The sequence below is a fragment of the Lasioglossum baleicum genome, chromosome 13 (assembly GCF_051020765.1).
Source record: "Lasioglossum baleicum chromosome 13, iyLasBale1, whole genome shotgun sequence".
Lineage (NCBI taxonomy): Eukaryota > Metazoa > Arthropoda > Insecta > Hymenoptera > Halictidae > Lasioglossum > Lasioglossum baleicum.
The window spans coordinates 13497732-13513151 of record NC_134941.1 but is presented as its reverse complement, the minus strand read 5'-3'; the positions used below and the strand labels follow the sequence as shown (position 1 = coordinate 13513151).

The 15420-nt window shown below is 45.7% G+C and overlaps 1 protein-coding gene across 15 annotated transcripts in view; it reads right to left on the bottom strand.

The window, feature by feature from the left end:
• Sei (potassium voltage-gated channel seizure) overlaps positions 1-15420 on the bottom strand; it is a 137526-nt gene that overhangs the window by 24618 nt on the left and 97488 nt on the right. For 13 of the 15 annotated variants that reach the window (XM_076437258.1, XM_076437256.1, XM_076437264.1 and 10 more), the window contains 3 exons: positions 5240-5483; positions 4129-4310; positions 1812-1832 (listed from right to left, as the gene is read on the bottom strand). In XM_076437258.1, coding sequence (XP_076293373.1) covers positions 1812-1832; positions 4129-4310; positions 5240-5483 — 447 coding nt within the window. The remainder of the gene's footprint in view (positions 1-1811; positions 1833-4128; positions 4311-5239; positions 5484-15420) is intronic. The other 2 variants (XM_076437259.1, XM_076437271.1) reach the window with 1 other exon arrangement.

Here is a 15420-nt window from a genome sequence, read left to right as displayed (position 1 = left end):
ACGTCGACGGAGCGTGTGTATGAACGTGTAAACGTGTGTGGGCGATTGTGTGCTGTTTCACAGAGAAACGTTTTGTACACGCGTGGAAGAGAAGATTACAAGGCTCGGGAAGAGAGAACAAAAAGAAAAATATAGAACAAGTGGAGAAGTAGGTTTACTCTTTAACGCTACGGTTTCATACTCTGATGCAAGTCCTACCGAGAGGAGTAATCGTAAAACAGCGGAAGAGAGAAAATATTTACAGTATTCGTTCTCGTAAATACTTTACTGTGGACATGCAGACTTCTCCGAGGACCTCGCCGTCGTAAAATTTCGCGAGGAAGTCGATCGAACAGCCTTGCGAAAGCGTTACGGAACACACGCGCCTGTGTAAATCCTCGAGCGCCTGCGATTCTCAATCGCGCGCGATAGGCTAACGCGATTCCTCATGAAAAATAAACGAGAAACACGGAACAACATTTGTTCGTTTGAGGTTTCCGGGATCATCGGAGGTGCGTGGTTCTCGCGAATCGAGCCGTTCATTTGCCAAATCGATTAGCAACAGCCAAGAAAAATTGAGAAGATTCATAAAAAGGTGCACATTCATTTTCGAATTGCTTCAGTAAGGAAATTTGAAGGGTGGTCAATCGATTTGGCCTGCAAATGACTCGATTATACTCGCGTCTGATCATCGCTGGCCGTTTCTACTTATCGTGGCCGCGAGTGCATGCGAATTCGTAGAGCGCAACCCTCGCACGAAGAAATGTTACTCGTTCTGATCCGGTATCGTAATTGATGCTACCCGTGGCATCGTGATTAAAACCACACCCAGTACACGATTTATGTACAGCAAGAATCGAGAAAAAGTTGATTTAGGTCGCGACACTGTCGATCGACTTCGCCCGAACTTCCTTGACAAATCGTGGGGTTGCAGTTGGTTGGATTAACTTCTTCTTGGCTATGTGTTGGCGTATGTACGTGTACATGTGACTGCTGAGGTGTGAGACGTTGGTGAAGAGTGTGTGGTGATCGTGGGAGTGAACGTGGAGCATCGAGAGCGGGATCGAGTCTCAGTTTTGTGGGGAAGAGAACGGTGCACTGTAGTTTAGAATGCGGTTCGAGCCGAGCAAAAATAATTTAATGTTACAAATATATTTTTGTCAAATTGTTCGCGGGACCTGTGTATTATTTATTAGTATTTATTTAGTATTCCCGAAGGTCATTCAAGGACTTGAATGTTTGTTTCTGGAATTTCTAGCCAATCGATTCTAATGCAGCAAAATAAATAGTTCTAAATATGTTTAGCGTAAAAGAAATCCTGCAGTCGTTTCTGCCGAGCCAAAACTGCATTTTAGACCGACGTGCGATGTGCAGAAAAAAGATCAGAGAAATCGTAAAATCAAGGCTGAGAAAGTCTTGATGCGTGTGTGTGTGTGTGTGTTTGTGTGCTGTGTGTGTTTGTGAGACAGAGAAAAAGAGAGAGGGATAGATAGACAGAATGAAGACAGAGAAAGTCAGTAAGAAAGGAAGATAAGAAAGAAACGTACAGAAGATAGAAGAGTTCATGGCTGCATTCGGTGATTGTATAATTAATCGTAATATTACGGTGTGGGTTGTGAGAAATAGAGAGAAAGACAGAGAAAAAAAAGAGAGAGTGTGTGTAAATGTGTGTGTGGAGAGAGAGAGAGAGAGAGAGAGAAAACGTGTGAGATCGAAATCTGCGTTTCGTTTAAAAGGAAGGAAAGAAAGAACGGAAAAGAAACGAGAACAAAATTAGAGAATATATCAGCCTGTGAGTAGAATTTCTCTGTGTGTATTGTGTGTCAACTAACCTCGTCCTTGTCCAAGCCGAGCTACGAAAACGTTAAACTGAGGTTAAAATTCGTTCGTTCATGATTTCGTGATTGAGAATTTTTTTAAATTGTTGTTCATACAGAGAGTAAGAGAAAGAAACTGGGGCTGGTCGGGTCAGAGAGAAATATAGAAAGAAAGAGAGAGAGAGAGAGAGAGAGAGAGAGAGAGAGAGAGAGAGAGAGAGAGAGAGAGAGAGAGAGAGAGAAGTAGAGAGATAGAGAAAGTTAGAAAAAAGTAGAGAAAGTCAGAAAAAAGTACAGAAAGAGATGTAGAGATAGAGAGAAACGGAAAAGAAAGACAGGATATTGCTCTCACTCTTTTTCGGTCTAGTCGACAGAGATTCGTTGTGGAGATGAAGATTCATCCTGATCATAGCAATCGTTGATTTGAGGAGAACACTGGGGTGGGTGGGGCGGAGTTTCGATTTAAAAAAAAAAAAGAAAATAAACGACAAAATTCTCTTTCCTCTCGTCGAATTCTCGGTACAGGGTGATTCGATTGGTTCTCGCTGGGGAACGTGGAAGGTTGTCAGCGACCGATCTCTCGCAGAATATAATTAATTTACGCGCGTTGATCGTGGAAACAAGCTTTTCCTGCACGCGCAATTAAAATTACGCCGCCCTATTTCCGCTCCCCCTTTCAGAGGGCCGGCGGGGATAAAACGGGTAAATCGGGTCGCGCTAGCGGGAGCGCACTTTTCCATCAAGGTGTTCGACACACGCCGGTTCTCGTCGGTTCAACTCTGCGTCTCAAATTTTCCTCCCTCTTCCCGTCGCAATATATTCCGTTCCTTTATTCATTTCATCCCTTGCTTTTTCTCCTCTCAATTCGTTCACTGGTTCCTTCTCGACAACGATCGAAGCGCAGAAAACAAAATAGGAAAAAAGAAACATCATCGTCCTCGGAATCCCTTTCACGACTACCGAAACCGAGACACTAATGAACCTCTCGCGCGCACGTTTTCCTTTTTTCTCTTTGAAATGCACGTTCTTTCCCGAACAGGTGGGACACATTTTTTTTCGAACGTCTACAACGTTGTACAATGTGTACGTATATTTTTAATTAAGATTCACGCAATTAAAGAACACGCACGGTTTGGGTGCGAAGGGTTGGCTCGGAACGAACAGTGATCGAACGGAAAGTAAGAGGAAAAGACTGTACAGAAGAGAGTCACTGGCAAGGAATCGACGTGATCATGTTCGGAACAGCTTAGACAACCCGAGACAATCGTCATAGCGATAGAGAGAGAGAGAGAGAGAGAGAGAGAGAGAGAGAGAGAGAGAAAGAGAGAGAGGGAGCGAGAGACGTACTTACGCGCGTTCACGGACCAGGTGTGTTAGCATAATACAGGTACGAACAGTTTCTCTCGAGAAAGAATTTCGGTCGCCTCTCTTTTTCTTGCCAAGAGAAATAGAGAGGCTGATCTCTACCGTGTTCTTGTCCGCGCGAACTGCGGGATCTAATGGCATTATCGCTCCGACATAGGCGTGAATTGTTACTCTGGATTTCTTCGAGCGATATGTCTGACTAATGACGTACATGTACCATTCGTGAAACTTGTGTGGAATCGTTCCAGACAACGAGAATCCGTTAAAGTTCCTTCTCGTCTGTCGGTACATATATATCGTCTGCACATTAATATATATATATATATATATAGAAATATATATATATATGTAGAGAGAGAGAGAGAGAGAGAGTGAGAGAGAGAGAGAAAGAGAGAAAGAGAGAGAGAGAAAGAAAGAAAGAAAAGAGAGAGATACATATATGTATGTCGAGCCGACTAACTTTCGACAAAGAAAAATAGAACTCATTCAACACCGAGAAACGTCGAAAAAAGGGAAAACGAACTAAGCACCAATCCGGTAAGACACACCTATGGGCACTTAACTGTGGGTTCGGCATGTCATCCTAATCATGTTTACGAGCTAACATCGACATTCTAGAAACTTCGGCCGACACCCTGATCGGCCGTCGCGTCGCGAGCCGTTTCCCTTTTAGTGTAATTGCGCGCGCGGTGTTTCTTCGATATTTATTTCCGGGAAATTTTTCCGGAACCTTCGGGAATTTGTTGTCGGCCGTCTAAACGTATTTCGGGGGGGGGGGAGGGCGGGGAGGAGGTGGTGTTTGGGAATTGATGACGCCGGGAGTATTGCCGGAGGGGCACGTCCACCTTGAACTTTAAGAATTCAGCCGGAGCCGAAAGAAAAATGACTGTACACGGGGGCGATCAGAGTGTCGGGCCTGCGAAGGAAAGATTCTCCGAGAACGCGGAGCGTGCTGTGTGTAACTTACCTCGTCAGTGTTGGAGCCAACGAGGAAAAGGTCGAAGGGTATGGCAGCCACCAGGTCGATGAAGAACCAACCCTTCAGGTAATGGACGGCTATCTTTGCAGGATGGGACACCACTTCCTCGTTGCTATTCACGAAAGTCGTGCGAAAATTTATGATAATGTCCACTATGAACGTGACGTCGACTGAAAAACCAGAAACAGACGAACATGACGAGAACGCTCGGACAAACGCCGCGGGGAAGGCGAACGAAGCGCGCGCGTGTTTTCAATCTTGTGTTCCCCAAAACAATATTTCCTCCGGGAAAAACGATCCTTGAAACGCGAACGGTTTTCCACTACATGGTACACAAAGGATTGCCAAACCATACTGGGTTTCAATTTTCTGTTTTCTGTTTGCTCCGAGCAATGATGTTACAACTCCAGAAAGTCAGCATCGCACAAGCTTTAATAGACAACTATTAAAAAAAAATATTTTGTTTCGAATCTAAAAACACTGTTCCCATTAAAAATAGGATTTTGTTGTGCATGCCACTTTCTTAAAACTTGTCTATAAAAATTGAAAATTGTATGAACATCCGCGATCTATAGACTACCAACGATCCGATCGTGTTTCATACGTTCTTTAATTTTCCCAACAGGTGTTGGCTCGCTTGGTGCGCGATAAAAAGTATTTTTTTGAAGAAGCACGTGTCTAGAAGCTAGCAAATGCCACGGCAATTGTCCGGGAAAATATTAGATCGATATATAATGTGTCTACTCCTGTATGTTCTAGTTCTACCCGCGCGCATAGTAGAACGAGTCGATCTACGGTCAGACACCCAACGTGTATGTAGTGCTATCTCTGGCAAAACGTATTCGATCAAACAAATCGAGCGCCTGTAGCTACGTCTGGTCTGACGTTTGCGATCAAATTCGTCGTGCAATAAAGAAAATATTCATACAGAAATAAATACATTCACTTCCTTGCACTGGTTCGATTTAATCATTCCCACAGATCAAAGACATTCCTTGGCAACCTCTATCGTTGATTTCGTCGTTTGAGATATCAAAGGAATATTTATCTCGATCGAATATCTTCGCAGAAGGTGTAGAAAGACGGAAGTCTGGCTCACCTATGAAGTCTATGATGACGATGGGATCGTCGCTGTACTTCTTGTCTTTCTTGCTGTTGTACTCGGGATCCGACAGGACGAAAGCGGCGACGTACGGGGTGAACAATGCTGTGTACAGGACGAGGAGCAGTATCACCCAGTCCCAGACCGCCTTGAAAGGTGAGTAGTGCAGTATGGTCCACTTGCCGATTCTAGGAGACTGTAATTTGTACTCTGGGAGGATGTCGTTTCCAAGGGACAGCACCTGCAACATACAAGCACCAACGTCTTGGGAGAAAACTGTTACGCAAACTTCCATTACGTTCACGACCGAGAGAGAGAGAGAGCCGTTTAACATTTCTCGATTACGACTCGAGAACGAAATAAAACAAACTCAGCTTTGTTTCTGTTTCGCGAAGGTCTCTATTCTCTCAAAGCATTCGCTTAATAGGTTTCTCGCAGTTCTGTTTCGAAATGAACGGATAAAAAGCTCGTTTCAAATGGTTCAATGTAAAGTTTAAAACCGCTGTGGTACGAACAGGAGTGTTCATTACATTTGTAACTTGTTGCATCTTTATCCGAACTCCGACTGTAGACTAACACGCGGAATAATAGATCCCCCCGTTCCCCTCGCGATTGACAGTCGTTTCCATCGGAATTGTCTGAGCGGTTCGAGTGTTAGCGCCGGTATCTCTGGCTTCGTCCAGCCGAACGCGCATCCTGTGTGCCGCGAATGAAAAAGCAACAGGGACGCTGTTGCACGTTCCACACTTTCAATTACCGCCTCTCTGCCAGCGTCTGTCGCGAACGGTGAAAGAAACGGCGCCCATTGTCGCGCGCGAAGCCAGGAAAAACAAGAAGAACATCTCTTCCGATTAATATTTTCCCCGTCGAGAAACACCCGCGACTCATCGATACAGAAAGGAAGAGAAACAAGATGAAGGAACACGGAACACTTGTGACACAGGTAAGAAGAAGCACGAGAAAAAACTAGTAACGTAGCTGACCTGTCTGGCACAGTAGCGTTTCGATTTTCTGATGGGACTCTCTGCCATTTAAGCTGTTCGCGTGGCCGCCGAACGACCATAAGTAAACAGAGCCGGTCGTCGGGGGCAGATCGCACACGTGCACACTAGCCGATTGTTTTCAATTGGTTCGGGAATCCATGGTCGATAGCATCGCGGTCGGTTTCGAGGAAGCCGCGAGAAGAAGCTCCGTGGAAAATAGAGATCGCGGTGGCGCGGGGAGTGGCGGAGACGTAAGCACGCGGTGGTCCGGGCGTATCGAGCTTGAGAGAGGCACCGTGTCGGAAAAGCGGCGGCAAAACGACTGTCGATCCCTCGAGCGAGAGGCGGCCGAGCAGCCGAGAGAGCCTCGAGGAACCGGGGATATCGATCCGCTGGACGGCACACACGTCGTCGTCCTAAATACCGGGATATCGGTTGTTTACCACGCGGCGAACGGCACACAACACCGCACACTCTGGCACACACACCCGGTTTCTCGCGTACGGCGCGCAACACGCTCTTGAGGAAGAACCGGAAGAGTCCTGCTCGAGTGCTAGCCTCACACTGATGCAATGCGGTCCGCGAAGGGTGGCGGCGTTCGATTGGCGAAGGGGAGAGCGAAAGTGCAACAGAGAGCGAGAGAGAAAGACACCGAGAGGAACAGAGAACCGAGACCGAGAGGGAGAGTGAAAGGGGAGAGGCACGCGTTCTCTGTGTGTGCATGTGTGTGTGTGTGTGGGTTAGGGCGGCTGCCCCCTACTCCTCTCTCTCTCTCTCTCTTTCACTCTCTCACTGTTGTCACACCCTACGCCGACCACGTTTCAAAGTACACTACCTTAGCAGGGTTAGCCTTATTACTTTAATAGTCGCTGCCTCCGCGACCTCGCTCAGGCCAATAACAAGCTACCTGGATTCCGTGCACCTGTCTAATGGCAACTAATCGCCAGAGGTACGCCGCCGGGCTCGTCCTCACCCCCCCCCCCGATCCATCCCCCTTTTTTCGTTTAACGGCCGGCCCTCGGTTTCATAACTCTATTTACCCACCCACCCTTCACCCCACCGGTTTAATGACTTGTCGCGAAATATCGAGGCGCGCCGGGAATCTCGAGAATTTATTAAATGCGTGGGGGGATTTAATGGAAATACTGATTGGAGGGTTGGTGAACTTCGCAGTGGTGTACACTGCTTTTTAAAAATAGATCGAATTTATTTCGATCTTCCCTTTTCAACGCCTTTCAGAAAATTTTAAAAGCTGCCTTTTGTCCTCATCATTTCCTCTAGAGTAAATATACTTTGACTCTCAGAAAATTATCAACCGTGAAGTGATTCCAAAGGAGTCGTGTACTGCCGAGGGTTCACGTTTGTCCCTGCGCGATTAAATCGATGAGGCAGATATAAATTCTTCAGACTTGCGAGTCCTCGTGTGTTGGAAGTAAAAAGTACGGTTATCCGCGTGTTTAGGGATTCGGTATATTCCGTGCAGCCGATAAAAATTTTGTCCTATTAATTTCAATGCTTCACGAGTCAATGCTTCTTCGATGCAGGGTAGATACTGCGTGTGGATCGCATGCAGATTGCATGTGAATTCTACGTGGATTGTGTGCAAATATTCTATACGAATTTTACGAGGATTTTATGTGGCTTTTACACGGAATGTACATTCTGTATAAATATTTTATGCGAGTTTTATGTAGATTGCTGATGAATTTTACTTGCATTGTGTGCAAATGTTCTATGTGAATTTTACGAGGATTTTATGTGGCTTTTACGCGGAATGTACATTCTGTATAGATATTCTATGCGAGTTTTATGCAGATTGCATGTAGATGGACAACGTCAATGTTTTCGGATTCGAAGCATTCAGTGAAATTCTATGTGGGTGTTCCACGTGGACGTTGCGCAGGAATATCGACAGAGTTTCTCCGGTTTTTCTACGATTTGAAATTCAAAGTCTTCGGTCGGTTCCTCGCTTTAGTGGCGATGACGTCTCCGCTCGATTTATTTTTCCTCGGTGCCGCCTCGTGGTTTATCGCCAGCCGTTTGTTTGGACACCGGCCGATTCGGTGCCGGAGAAACGATGTGTTTACCTGGTCAGTGTGCTTAGATCGGAAATCTGCACACCGTGTACCACATTCCCCTCCCTCCTCACCGCTTTTTAATCGTTCCCTCCAATTTTCTCTCTCCGCCCCGCTTTATCCTAAATTACAAATAGTTTCCACGGAGTTTCTGGAGCGGATCAACCCAGAGCGGCCTGAACTCGGTTACACGATAGTCGCGTGTGTCCGGTAATCGACCACGCAGCGAATTACCAGGAAATTTCACCTACTTCTGCTCCTCCAACAACATGCTCGACCGCGCTGACTAAACCTAGCTGTAACGCGGCGAATCAATTTAACCGGCGCAGCCGATCGATCCACGAGACCCACGATTGTTGGCGTTTCCATAACGAAAAATAAACAATCGTCCTCCGGGAAATTCGACGTCGAACGTACAACGTTTCCGGAGCTGGGTCCGATACGGACATTTCTAGTCGACGTATCTCTAATAAATTCAACGCGACCCTCGAAGCGACGTTTTACGTTCGCGCGATACAACCTGTCGGAACGCAACTCGCCTATCTCTGTTCCAAATATTTATTTTTTGGAAACCCGCGAGAGGCCTCGGGACAATGAATCATTCTTCAAATAAACCCGTCAAACCGAGAATTATTGATGATCGCTCCGGAGAATTCGCAAAGCCGCGTTCGAAATAGATCCTCCTCAAAATCGTCTATATTTAATATACTCTCAGCAGGTTCGCCGTCTTCTCTGCGTAATGTAACTCCTGTAGAATTTTTAAATATACGTTGAAGTTTCAAATAACAAGGTGTCTGACATGTTTCAATCGGAGCCGCTCAATTACGCTCGGGTCACTTTATTATTAATACACGACGCATGGATAATAATTGGATCTATATTACACACGCAGTTAAACTTCCGCAGCAGTTCAAGCAACTTTCAAAGTTCATCGCGCTTAAGCGTCAATTTAACTTTCCCACGCACAAACTATAAGACCGCAGTAGTCGCGCGTAAACTTTGCCAACCGTGAACTCATTAATGTTATATAATCGCAAGAATAGCTCCCAATTTGCCGAAGTGTTCGACGTATTGTTGTCCTCCCAAATATTTCTCCCTGGAAAAAAATCAATCAGCAATGTTGAACCTGAGACGCCTGAATAGACGGGAAGAATTAATGGCCCCACGTCAATGTCATTAACAGCAAACTCATTAGCGCGCGAAGAAGGCAGCAAGAACAATTCCCCATTTTCCCAAAGGTTTCCCCTTTCAGCTTCTAAATAATTCTCTCTGGGAAAAGCCACGGATGACAATGGTGACGTTGAACATTGGATCCCCGAATAAACGAGAAAAGCCATTTTCCTCTTCCCGCAGGGGGAGGGGAACGGACAGTCGTATCCCGTGACGAGCGAGACCCGGGGAAATGTAAATCTGGATGGATTATATCTTTTATTCATGCACGGTTGCTGGCAGGTGAACACGCGTGCCACCTGAGACTGTGTTCGCAAGCTCTCGGTTCGCGGCGGGGGTGTACGACGGTATAGCTTGCGAGGTCGCGACCTGGCAGCCTCGTTTCAATGACCCTTCGTCATTGAACCGTTCAAGAATGTTCGTTACGGAGTAACGAGGCGACGGTTAATGGGGGGACGAGCCCCGGCTACGGGAATAACGAGCGATCTACCGCCCAAGGAGCGCAAACCTATTTCGACTGTTCGGCGAAAGCTTCTTCGAGTATTTGATATCGATTGCTCGCGTCGAATGGAATCGAATCGTAGGCGGGGCCAGCGGAACCCGCTCGAATCGGCACTCCATGAATTCGGAGCTTCCGAACGCGAATCTTCGGCATAACTGTCCCGGAAACCTGACTCCGGGATTATTGGGTTAGCTGCCCTCCAGAACGATTCAACAGGATGTCAATCCTTTGCACTCGGAACTACTTTAACCTACCACTGCTGGTCAAATGACCGGTTTTATATTTTTCATCTTGGAATTATTGAAATTATGATGTTGCTTACATGGGAATTGATTCGATAAACTTCTGCATCCAAGCACATGTGTAATAAAAATTGCACGAAATTGAGCCTTGTCATTTTTGTAAGGTAGGAGGTTGTAAAGAAAGAAATGCAGCATTTTTGTTCCTTTGTTTGAATTGCAATTTTATACCAATAAATATTTACCTTAATTTAATGAGTTATATGTCATTTTGATATTTTGATATTTAATTTTATTCAAATTTTTATTAAATTATTTCAGGCTTTTATTTTAGGATGTCAAAACGCGATTTTCGTATTATTTCTTTCTATGAGCGGCACTTCGGCCTAGTTTGAACTCATAGACAAAAATAATGCGAAAATCGCATTTTGACATCCTGAAATAAAAACCAAATAATTTAATAAAACTTTGAACAGAATTAAATATCAAAATCATAATTAAATAGAGCGTAAAGCAAGCTTTAAAATGACATATAACTCATTAAATTAAGGTAAATATTTATTGATATAAAATTGCAATTATAAAACAAAGCAACAAAAATCCTGCATTTCTTTCTTTACAACCTAATAGAATATTTTAATCGCTTTTAGTGCTCGATAGGTTTAGTGTTAAAACATTAAACATTTCTGCCGAACTAGAATAATTCCATTGTATATTAACTTTTTTCTTTGTATGACTACAAAATCGATATAATACCTCATGCAATACTTAAACGTTTAATAATTGATTAGATACCAACATATCTAATAATTTAAACAATCTGAACGGAACAGAAAAGTGTGTAGAAGCGTTGAACGAAAGTATTTCAGAAAATTGTTTCGGCGATCTCCGTCGTCATTCTCACTCTTCCAAGAATTAAATGTTTCCTCAATTTTAAGAATGCATTAAAGTAATTGCTGGAGCAATCAATGACGACGTCGATCGACCGTGTTCTGCCGGGCATATTATTCCTGGGCTTGTCAGGGTTCGTAGGCTCGGGTTCGAGAAATCGTTCGATGCTCGTTCGACAGGTCGATTGATTGAAGCGCGCGCGCGACTTGGGTGCAGTCTGCTGACCCAGTTCTACACGTAGAAGCGTTTAATAGTTATAAATAGAGAGAGCGTGTTTGGAGGTAGGTTTTTCCATGGAGCATTGGAAGAGGCCTGGAAAGATCGCGAGAAATGAAATCCGAGAGAAAGAGTCGTGGATCGGAGGCGGGATTCGATCGGTAATTGGGGCACGAGTTGGCCCGCGGCGAGGAGATTCAACTGGTGCTGCTCGCGGACCCTCTAATTAGAATGTCAGGAGATGATTCTCGATTAGAAGATGAATAGCGAAAACCCGGCCTCGTTATTCCTCGAAAAGTCAGTATTCGACTGAATGAAATCAATTCGAGGAGAGTCCGCTCGCGGAGAGCGCGGGGTTAATCGTTAATTAGAGCGCAGAGTGTACACGACGTCTCTCGATGAGGATGTAGAGACATGATCAATTAGAGTCGCGTGGCCCGACCAACAGGTCCGACTGCCAGAAATCATTGAAGCCGCCGGGTACCGCGAAACCACAGGTTCCCGTTGTTACGATTCATCTTCTAATGAAGATACAATTTGGTTTTGATTCCCCCCTCGTGGGAATCGTTCGACGAATCGTTCGAGAGACTTCCTTGCAGCTTCGCTCGCAGATGCTACGCGGAAATGACCTCTTTCCCGTTAATATATGCAGGGCCGATCCCCCCGAGCTAGCTCTCCCAAATTGTAAACCGTGCAGCCCGAGGAATCCAGTCGGGAACAGGAAGTGATTCATTTTCGTAAACATCGAGATTTGTAGTCGTGTAGTCCCCTCGCAGGCGAGGGAAATTGGGAACGTCAACAGCGGAGACTTTATGGATTAGGTACACTTTGACTATGTATGGCTCGCAGTTTCCACTTCAATTTTTCAGGAGAATAAGAGAGCATTGGTCGGACGTCCACACAGGATGGATTTCAATTGTATTCAGAAAAATTGTAGAAGTGGGTGGTCCGACTACAGTGTATCTGTTCTACTGACACCTTTTCCCAGGAACAAGGACCGCTTTGAAGAACTTGTACAGTGTATCGCGACGGCAACGATCTACGGAAAAATCGAGGAATCTATCCGAATGGAAAATGGGACGGGTTTGATCCGCCCGATTTAGTCGTCCGAGCGGCTCTTTGTCCCTCGATATTGAAACGCGCGAACTCGTCCGAGGACCGATAAAGGGGGCCCGGGGATTCATCAGAGACGCCTATCGGCACTTGGACACACGCGGGATTCCGAAATCAGGTCGCGTCGACGTCCTTGTTCGGATGTAATCCAAGCCCCGGTTTGAAAAGGAAACACGTCGGCGGCGCGGCGTCGAACCGTGGAAAACTCGAATCCCCTCGAGAGTGTACGCGTTGGAAATAACACGGGTTCGTTTTAATGAAAGCACGGCCCAGGGTGGTGTGGCCTGCGCGCGGTCGATCCACGATGCTTCTCCATCGTATTTTCGCTCGGCTACACGCTTTATACACACATCCGTTCCCGGCCGTGTGCATCCGCCCCGAAACTGAAACTGAAACGCGTTCCCGTATTAATGGGCCCATGAATACTCGCCCCGGCATTACGCTTTGATTTACAAGCCCGGTAATGTAACGAGCCGTGTTACGATGACTGGACACGGGGATCGCGCAATATCAGAATTTACTGTCGCCCTAACACGATGTCCACCGGACGATTTCAATAATCTGCTCATCTTTTTTAATTAGCGCTGCGCCGGAACACCTGGGGAGACGATTATTCTTCGTAAGGTGTGAATAATACTGACATAACACCCGTTGAAAAATCAACGGCTGCATATTTCAGACATTATATTATTTGAGGAATTTAATAACCCAACAAAACATTCTGTAAACAGGATGTTTTTGTTGGAATTTCATCAATTTTTGTTGAAATTTCATCAATTATCAAGTAGGTATTACTCTTATCCCTGATTCATTAAATCCTAAACATTTTTTATCTTTAAGGTGGACATTCAGTAAATTAATAAATGCATATTCGTGTTTTACTACCTATTTATACCTATTTCGTAATGTTTTTTTTCAATACAACCCTTTTAAGGTGTAAAATTTCAAACTTTGATAATTATTCTTTTGAGTGTTTCTTATGGTGGACCTATGTATCAAATTTCAAGCTTGTAAGTCAATAGGAAGTACCCAAAAGGTTTTGATGATCTGTCAGTCAGTCAGTCAGTCTGTGACAAATTTAGCGATTTTTGAGGTCCTATAACTCGGCACCTACTAATGTTGGAAGATTAATGTTTTGTCAATATTGAGACATAATAGCATTTACCAAGTGTACGAAATTACATCTCTCCATTTGCCTCCAGTGCCAGGTTATATGCCTCTAAAAACCGGCTAAGTTGTTTCGTGTAAAAGAAGGTAGTGCGAGAACTTGGCTGGTGCACTACCGTGCACCTAGATATCCCTAATTTAATTTTTGCACTTGATCCTGGAGGATTTCCGGGACAAAAACATATTGGTGCACCCCTTTGGGCTAGCCGGCTACCTGTGTGACGAATTTCAGCCTCCTACGCCTTCTGCGTTTCAAGGTTTTCGTTACCGTTACAGAGGTAAAAGTTCAGAACGCAGCTAGACGTACTTTTATTTCATTTTTCCCATATCTATTTCGCGATCGCCTAAAGACTCTTTCTCTTTATCCTAGATCTTGCAGACCTCGCATAAAGAGCCGCAGCCTAATTGCTGCGAACCGTGAATTATGTATTCGCCGGCGAACGTGTTATCGTTAATCTGACGTATTTTCATACGAACCCACAGTCGCGTAGGTGGTTTCACAAGCGTTATGACCGTAAGATAAATCGTCGCGAAACGCGCACGTTCCCTCGCAGTTTACGCGCGGTTCGCCATGGCCTACACACGGAATCGATGCGAAACTTCCATGAAAACGAGACGAACGGTGCCAATTAAAAAATCAATAGTCGCCGGGGAGCGTTAATTCGATTACCGGGGAACACTATGGATCTGACAACCGTCGAAGACAATGGCGAACAAGCCGCGGAACAATCGAATCGCGTGGCTGATCGCGTACGTCGGATAAGCCTAGCTCTCTCGCGAAGCATCGGGATAATAACGTTGAGTGGATACGAACATCGATCACCGTCGACAGGGTCGACCCGAACTTCTGCTTCTTCCCTTGCACGAAGTAGGAGCGCATCATGGTTGCTGAGACTTTCAGAAAAAACGACAAAGTCATTCTCCGCGGCGACAGGCTCGAGCGCGCCGCGTGTTTCCGAGACGACTCGGAAAGCGAAAATAAACCAACGTTCAAGGAACCACCTGTTTCACTGTAGCTCTTCACGGACACCTTCACGCTTCTTATCCACCATCTCGAGCGTCTCGACAATCGTCACGAACACTCGATTACGAGGACGAACCGGTCTTTTCGAATCCGCGACATGGTGCACGCGAAACTGCGCGGCTCTGTGCAGCTCGCAGTTGCCCGATCCGGTTGTTCTTCACTGTTTACACTCGACAATCAAACATTTCTACCTCTGCTTGAATATTGTTCGAATTAATTAAACAACTCCGATCGACAAGCGCGTCGAGTGAAACATCGATAACCGAAAGCTGTAATCGAATTCGGTCGACCGACATACACCAACCCAACAACCACTCGAGGCCACGCCTCGAGAGGATTATTCGCGTCGGTTTCGAGCACTTCCGGTTCTGTTCAGTGTTCCGAGCAGCAGTCTCGGTTGACCTTGCTCGCCGATTCCCTTTCGCTTGCAGCGGGATCGGTTCATCGATACTACAAGATCTCGGCGGCTTATCTTGCTGGTACTTTCAAAGTCGAATCCAATTAGTCGGAAACCCTACCGCGATGTACACCGGGGAGCGGTCTCGTTGTCGTTTGGCGGCGCGCGTCATTCATCGGCGAAGAGTGATCGGTCCCGGTGGACTGGCTGACACAAAAGAACAAACTTTCCCCGGTTATCGGATCTATCGATCGCGGTCCGTTGATCCCGGTCCTTCTTGTGGCAGCGGAGCACTCTTCTGAATGGGAATCGAAAACTGCCACGATATCGACCGTTCCGCCACGGTTCCAGATAACGAGTTATTGATTGCACAGGTGGGCGAAGGAAGCTCGGAACTGTAT